Source organism: Rhinopithecus roxellana, chromosome 13 (assembly GCF_007565055.1).
Source record: "Rhinopithecus roxellana isolate Shanxi Qingling chromosome 13, ASM756505v1, whole genome shotgun sequence".
NCBI lineage: Eukaryota > Metazoa > Chordata > Mammalia > Primates > Cercopithecidae > Rhinopithecus > Rhinopithecus roxellana.
Window position 1 is genome coordinate 62,642,014 of NC_044561.1, and position 7,106 is coordinate 62,649,119.

A 7,106-nucleotide genomic window follows, 5' to 3' on the forward strand; every position below is an offset into this window, starting at 1 on the left:
CTCCTAGAACTGATAAGTGAATTCAGCAAAGTTTAAGAATAAAGAGTTAATGTAGAAAAATCAATAGCTCTGCTATACAGCAACAGCCACCAAGCTGAGAACCAAATCAATAGTTCAATCCCTTTTACAAAAGCTGCAAAAAAAAAAAAAAAAAAAAAAAAAAAAGAATATACCTATCCAAGGAGGTAAAGGCCACTACAAGGAAAACTATGAAACACTGCTGAAATAAATCATAGTCAACACAAATGAAAACACATGCGAGGCTCATGGATGGGTAGAAACAATACTGTGAAAATAACCATACTGTGAAAAGAAATCTACAAATTCAATGTTATTCCCATTAAAATACCACCATCATTCTTCACAGAAATAAAAAAAGTTCCTGAAACTCATATAGAGCCAAAAAAGAACCCACACATCCAAAGCAAAACTCATCCAAAAGAACAGATCTGGAGGTATCACATTACCTGATTTTAAACTATGTTCTAAGGCCATATTCACCAAATCACCATGGTACTGGTTTGAAAACAGGCACATATTCCAATGGAATAGAATAGAAAAACCAAAAATAAACCAAAATACTTATATTATCTTACCTAAATACTTACGTTATCTTCATCAAAGCAAATAAAAACATACAGTGGGGAAAGGACACCCTATTCAACAAACGGTACTGGGATAATTAGCAAGTCACATGTGGGAGAATGAAACTGTATCTTCATTTCTCACTTTATACAAAAATCAATTCATGATAGATCAAGGACTTAAACCTAAGGCCTGAAACTAAAACTTCTAGAAGATGGCAAAGACTTTATGACCAAGAATCTAAAAGCAAATGCAGCAAAATCAAAGATGAATAGGTGGGACTTAAACAAGAGCTTCTACACAACAAAAGAAATAACAAGCAGAGTAAACAGACAACCCACAGAGTGGGAGAAAATATTCACAATCTACACATCCGATAAAGGACTAATATCCATAATCTACAATGAACTCAAACAAATTAGGAAGAAAAAACAAACAATCCCATCAAAAAGTGGGCTAGGGACATGAATTAACAGTTCTCAAAACAAGATACACACACCCAACAAACATGAAAAAATGCTCTACGTTACTCATGACCAAGGAAATGCAAATCAAAACCACGATGTGATACCACCTTACTCCTGCAAGAATGGCCATAGTCAAAAAATAAAAAAATACTAGATGTTGACATGGGTGCAGTGAATACAGAACACTTCTGCACTGCTGGTGGGAATGTAAACTAGTACAATCACTATGGAAAACAGTGGAGATTCCTTAAAGGACTAAAAGTGGAACTACCAATTGATCCATCAATCCCACTACTGGATATCTACCCAGAGAAAAAGGAGTCATTATAAGAAAAAGATACTTGCACAAGTATGTTTATAGTAGCACAATTCACAATTGAAAAGTATGGAACCAGCCCAAATCCCCATCAATCAATGAGTGAATAAAGAAATTGTGAATATATGCATACACACATACACACACGCATGCACACACACACACATACATATATATACCACTCAGACCTAAAATGTAACAAATTAATGGCATTTGCAGCAGCCTGGGTGTAACTGGAGACTATTCTAGGTGAAGTAACTCAGGAATGGAAAACCAAACGTTGTATGCTCTCATTCATAAGTGGGAGCTAACCTATGAGGATGCAAAGGTATAAGAATGATACAATAGACTTTGGTGACTCAGGGGAAGGGGTATGAGGGGCGTGAGGGATAAAAGACTATAAATTGGGTTCAGTGTATACAGCTCAGGTTATGGGTGCACCAAAATCTCACAAATCACCACAAAAGAACTTACTCATGTAACCAGACACCACCTGTTCCCCCAAAACCTATGGATATAAAAAAAATTTTAAAAATTTTTCTAGGGCAGAGTAATGGTTTTTACTTTGAAGTTCAGAAAACAAAATGCATTCCATCCTGTGGGAAAAAAATACCCCACAAGCACAGGCAAGCAAAGCAAAAATGGATAGATGGGATCACATCAAGTTAAAAAGCTTCTGCACATTGAAGGAAACAATCAACAAAGTGAACAGACAATCCAAAGAATTGAAAAAAAATTTACAAACTACTCTTCTAACAAGGGGTTGAGAATATAAAAGAAGTCCAAACAACTCTATTGGAAAAATAACTTCATTATCTGATTAAGAAATGGAAAAATAATTGAATAGACATTTCTCAAAAGAAAACAGAAATGGCCAATAGACATATAAAGAGTTGCTCAACGTCAGTGATCATTAGATAAATGCAAATCAAAACTATAACGAGACATTATTTCACCCCATTTAATAATAGAAAGAATGAATAAGATGTAGTATTTGATAGCACAACTGGGTGATTATAGTCAATAATAATTTACTTGTACATTTAAAAATAATGAAAAAGGTATGATTTGTTTGTAAAGCAAATGATAAATGCTCAAGGGGATGGATACCCAATTCTCCTAATGTATGTGTTTGACATTGCATGCCTGTGTCAAAAAATCTCATGTACCCCATAAATAACCATAGGATGTACCCACTAACTTAAAAATATTTATTTTAAAAGTGAACAGTAATTATATTTTTTGTGTAGTTCCAAGTATTTATAAGGGCCCCTGAGTATCTTTATGCATTAGAAAAATGAAACAAAATCTGTAATAAATAAATTAACCAAATCAGTTATAGAACATAAATGGCATCATGAAATTCAACAGTTGTATAAGTGATTACAGTTTTAGGTTCTCAAATTCAGTAAGATTTCTATTGCTAGTAAAAATTAGAAGAGGGTGGTAACTATATAGACATAGCACTGATTCATCCTTAAATTCACGCCTTTTAATTTTTAAATTAATATCTACTGGTTATATTTGTCAGAATTACCTTCTGTCCTCAATTTTTATTTGTTATTTATTTTGATTTTTAAATTACAAAACGTCTAAAGATATGGATTTACAAATGATGCCTGTTTCCAAGATTAATGGTAATACAACAGATAAAAAAGGTGCAGAAAATATTTAGAGTACTTATCAAAAATATAAAATACTATCAGACGAGGTATTACAGTTTGGTCATTTAAGATGCAATCTATTTGATGTGTTTAAGTATATGATAAATGCATGCTTACACATATGTTTATATATACATAAACATAGTGATATATTTGCATACACATGTGTTTGTGTCTTAGTGTAAAAGGAATTATAGTTCTTTGAAAGATTTAGATAGCATTTATTTTCCAAATTCATAGTTTACATTGAATATAATTGACCATTGCACAGTATTCATTTCTGTGATAAATCAGTTCAACTGTAAAATTCTATGTAGACTGCCTTATCAGTGAAAGCTTATATTCATCTAACAAAGTAAGAATAAGAAAAACATTCCTAATATTCATCTTACTCATCATATTCAACAATATATTATATTAAATTACTCTTGTTTTAGTTAAACAATTATTAATTATTTAAATTTCCTACCGAATTTTGGTTCAAAATTCAAGATGGTGGGAAAACCATTACTTCAGTTCTATATGAAAGACTTGATAATTATTGACCTACTTGACATTTGTATGTGAATCATCAGCCAATTACAGGCCACTCAAAAATTATTCTAATATTTAGAAAGGAAGTGTTTGAGGTATTACGTTAATTCAGTTTATATAAAGAATAAACCAAGATGTCAGTCTAAAGATAAAACTACTACACTTTCTGAATTTTATACTTTGCCTGCCTTAAGTTAGCAATTTAATAAAATAATTGGAAAGATTTAGAGCTATTTAGGCATAACCTGAAAGAAATAATTTTGATGTTTGATAATACAGGGAGACACATTCATTAGTAATAAAGTGATAAGACATACTACTAATTATAGGACAGAATAACAGCAAATTATGACAAAAATTAAAATAAAGATGGCCTAAAATTCTCAATGGAAATATGCATTTATATAACTTAAGAAGATTTGAAGAAATGTGTTAAAGATTAGAAAAAGCGTTGAAATATATGTTTTTATTTGTTTACTGTGTTGTAAATGTTTACTTAATTATGGCAATCAGAAAATAATACCAACAACAAAAGCCTCAAATGATTTGATTATAGCAGCTTACAAATGTCATTTTTGAGTAGTTATATATTTTAGCATTTCAAAAATTTAGATGCTCCAAATTTATATACTGATAATTATCTGCTTAATTTTTTTCAAATGTGTGGATCATCTTTCTTCACTTCTTACTTCAGTGAAACAACCTTTGGATTTATAGTTTAAGCTACAACTGTTTCTGATCATCCTTTTACCACAAAATCATTTTAAGATGATGACTGCACTGATAAGACCAATCAATTTTCAGATAGATTTGATTACCTGTACATATGCTCTGCATTTATCCTTAAAAAGATTTTCAAAGTTATTTAATTACCTGTAAAATGGTACAGTATAATACACAAAAATAGCAATTAAGTAAAAACTACTTTATTGTTGTTCTTGAGAAAGCAGAATGCATAGATGATTTTAGGGACCTGTGTTTTCCTTGTTGAATTTCAAACATATAAACAGGATTTAATTTATATACCATAAAAACTTATTTCCATTTATGAAGCAATACTTTGAAATGGTGAAATATTAAATGACAGTCTCTTTTGCTTCATGAAGGAGGTGGATGGCTCTGTTACATCACACTAGCTTTGTAAATTAAGCATTATGATGTCCACTTTACTCCCTTTGCTTAATCTCATTCTCTGTCAGCTGTGCATTTTGCATTTGAGTAATAAATCTTGCAGAATATTAGCTACTCAGAAGGTTTTATTTCATATCTCAGAGGCTCTCCAATTTTTATAATCACAGAGATTTCCTATTTAAGGTCAGTTATTATATTATGTGTCACATCTCTTAAAGATTAAATACAGCCATCTTTATCTTTCTGCTTCACCTGAGGGGCTGGTGTGTCATGCTTATTACCCAGCACATAAATTGCTCTTTAAAATGAACTGGATTTATTTGACTTAAAAAAACTTTGATATTTAAATTAAACACAACCTTAATTAAATTTGTAGTTTAAGAGGAAAGGCAATGATGCTTCAACTAGAGGGAAATAGCTGTAATTATATCCAGTATCTCAGAGATGAGCCAATTTTGCTTTTATATATTAATAAGAAATATATAAATATTCTCGCAACTGTTTTATAAGTTATCTCTACATCTTTTATCAACTCTTTGTACTAATTTCTGGTATAAACACAAACTTATGTTTGTAATTATGAAATTATTTTACTTTAGTTTTTTTTAACATTTTTGGTTGTTTTAAACTAGTTTTAATACATTACAAATGTTAATTTATTACTAAAATTTAAAACATTTCATTCTCTGATACAGTTAATTTTTTTCAATAAATTAAAACAAAATCAGAAACTAATTTTATGTATACCTATTTCATGCCCATTGTGATTATGAATTTTGAGGAATATAAATTTAAACTTTATTTCCATTCTTCTATGAATGTGTGTCCACAGACTTGTCACATAATCTTTTTTTTTTTTTTTTTGCTTTTAAAAAGTATCCAAGTTTAATAATTTATGCTTCACCATTAAGAGACACGTGTCTATTTTTCTTAAAATGACTTGGTTGAAGAGCTGAGCATGCCAACCCCAAGCTGGCCTGGCACTGCCTGGGCCTCTGCCTCTCCCCCACCTCACTGCCCAGAGCCCCCCTAGATCCCCATGGTGCTGGTGCCAGGCCCACTACTGGGCTGTAACTGTGACTCGTGGCTGTGGCCATGGGTCTGGGCCACCATACAAGGCCCTAGTGGGCCATCGCCTGGCCAAGTGGGGGCCCGCAGCTGGTCTTCCGGACACCCCTCTCCTCTGGCCTCGCCCCTGCCCTACTCCCTGCCCCAGCCCCAGGATGGAGCCCAAATGGTTTACTCCTGACCCAGCCCCCAGCCCTTCTCAAAATCAGGCCCTCCCTTTAATACGGTGAAAACCACGGTGAGAATTTTCCACGGGCCCGGTTCTGCCCTCGTGGTCTGAGCCGGGGCCTGCCCTGGAGGCCGCTGAAGGGGAAGGGTGCCCCCCTGGAGCCTGGGTGTCCTCGAAGGCCCCCGCGGTCTGTGGAGCTGATCCCGGGGAAGTTGGTTCTTTTCGGCAGCACCTTGATGACCCGGCCCCGGAAGAGGCTCTGGTCCAGCTCCTCGGCGGCCTGCACGGAGCCCTTGGTGGCAAACTCTATGTAGGCATAACCCTTGGGGTGTCCAGAGAACTTGTCGCACAGGATGGTGACTCGGTGGACCTCCCCGCAGCTGCTGAAGTGGGCCTCCAGCTCCTCAGCAGAGCCCCCGTAGTCCACGTTGCCCACGTAGACAGATCTGTGGTCAGCCTCCACCTTCTCCTCGGGGGTCCCAGGGAGGGGGCAGCCCGTGGCCTCAGGGCTCAGCAGCTGCCCAGCCGTGGTGCCCTCCTCTTCCTCGGCCTGGTGCTGCACTCCCGGAGGCTGTGGCAGCCCCTCTTCTTCCTCTGCCTGGCGCTGTGCTCCTGGAGACCATGGCGGCCCCTCGGCCTGCTCCATGGCGCACACCTTCATCTTGATGGCCTCCAGCTCCTGGTCAGGCACCGGGCACTCAGCCAGGTTCTCTTGCTCCAGCAGAGACAACAGGAAGCCTGCATCCCCATCCTGGTCTTCCTCTGCCTGCTCTTCCTCCTCCTTCCCTTCCCCACCCTCTGGCCCCAGAGTCTCCTTGGTCTCGTTCCAGGCCCCCCAGCCCTGGGCCTCCGGGTCTGAGGAGACCGTCTGGAGCCAGGCCTGAGTTGGGGGCGGGAAGAGAGAGCGGCTCGGGAAGGGCCACATGGTATAAGGGCAGGAGGAAGGTGGGCCAGGCGAGGGCTCCCCTCCGCTCCCCTCGCGTCCGCCCATAATCTCATTTTTTAACCTGTAATTGGGAATGATAAAGTACATATATAAATTAGCACAGAGCCTACAACATTGTAACAGTCAAAATAGAAATTATTATTTTAATTTTATGTAATATTTATTAATATTTATCTAATAATACTTTATCAAAGAAGAATTTACATAAAAACTGCCTAAAGTTTCT

The 7,106-nt window shown here is 36.5% G+C and overlaps 1 protein-coding gene across 1 annotated transcript; it reads right to left on the bottom strand.

Moving 5' to 3' along the window:
• Nucleotides 1-5,983: 5,983 nt before the first annotated feature.
• LOC104653614 (embryonic polyadenylate-binding protein 2) lies at nucleotides 5,984-6,859 on the bottom strand. Its single transcript, XM_030913933.1, has one exon. It carries the CDS (start codon nucleotides 6,857-6,859, stop codon nucleotides 5,984-5,986), a length of 876 nt encoding a protein of 291 aa, XP_030769793.1.
• Nucleotides 6,860-7,106: the final 247 nt, after the last annotated feature.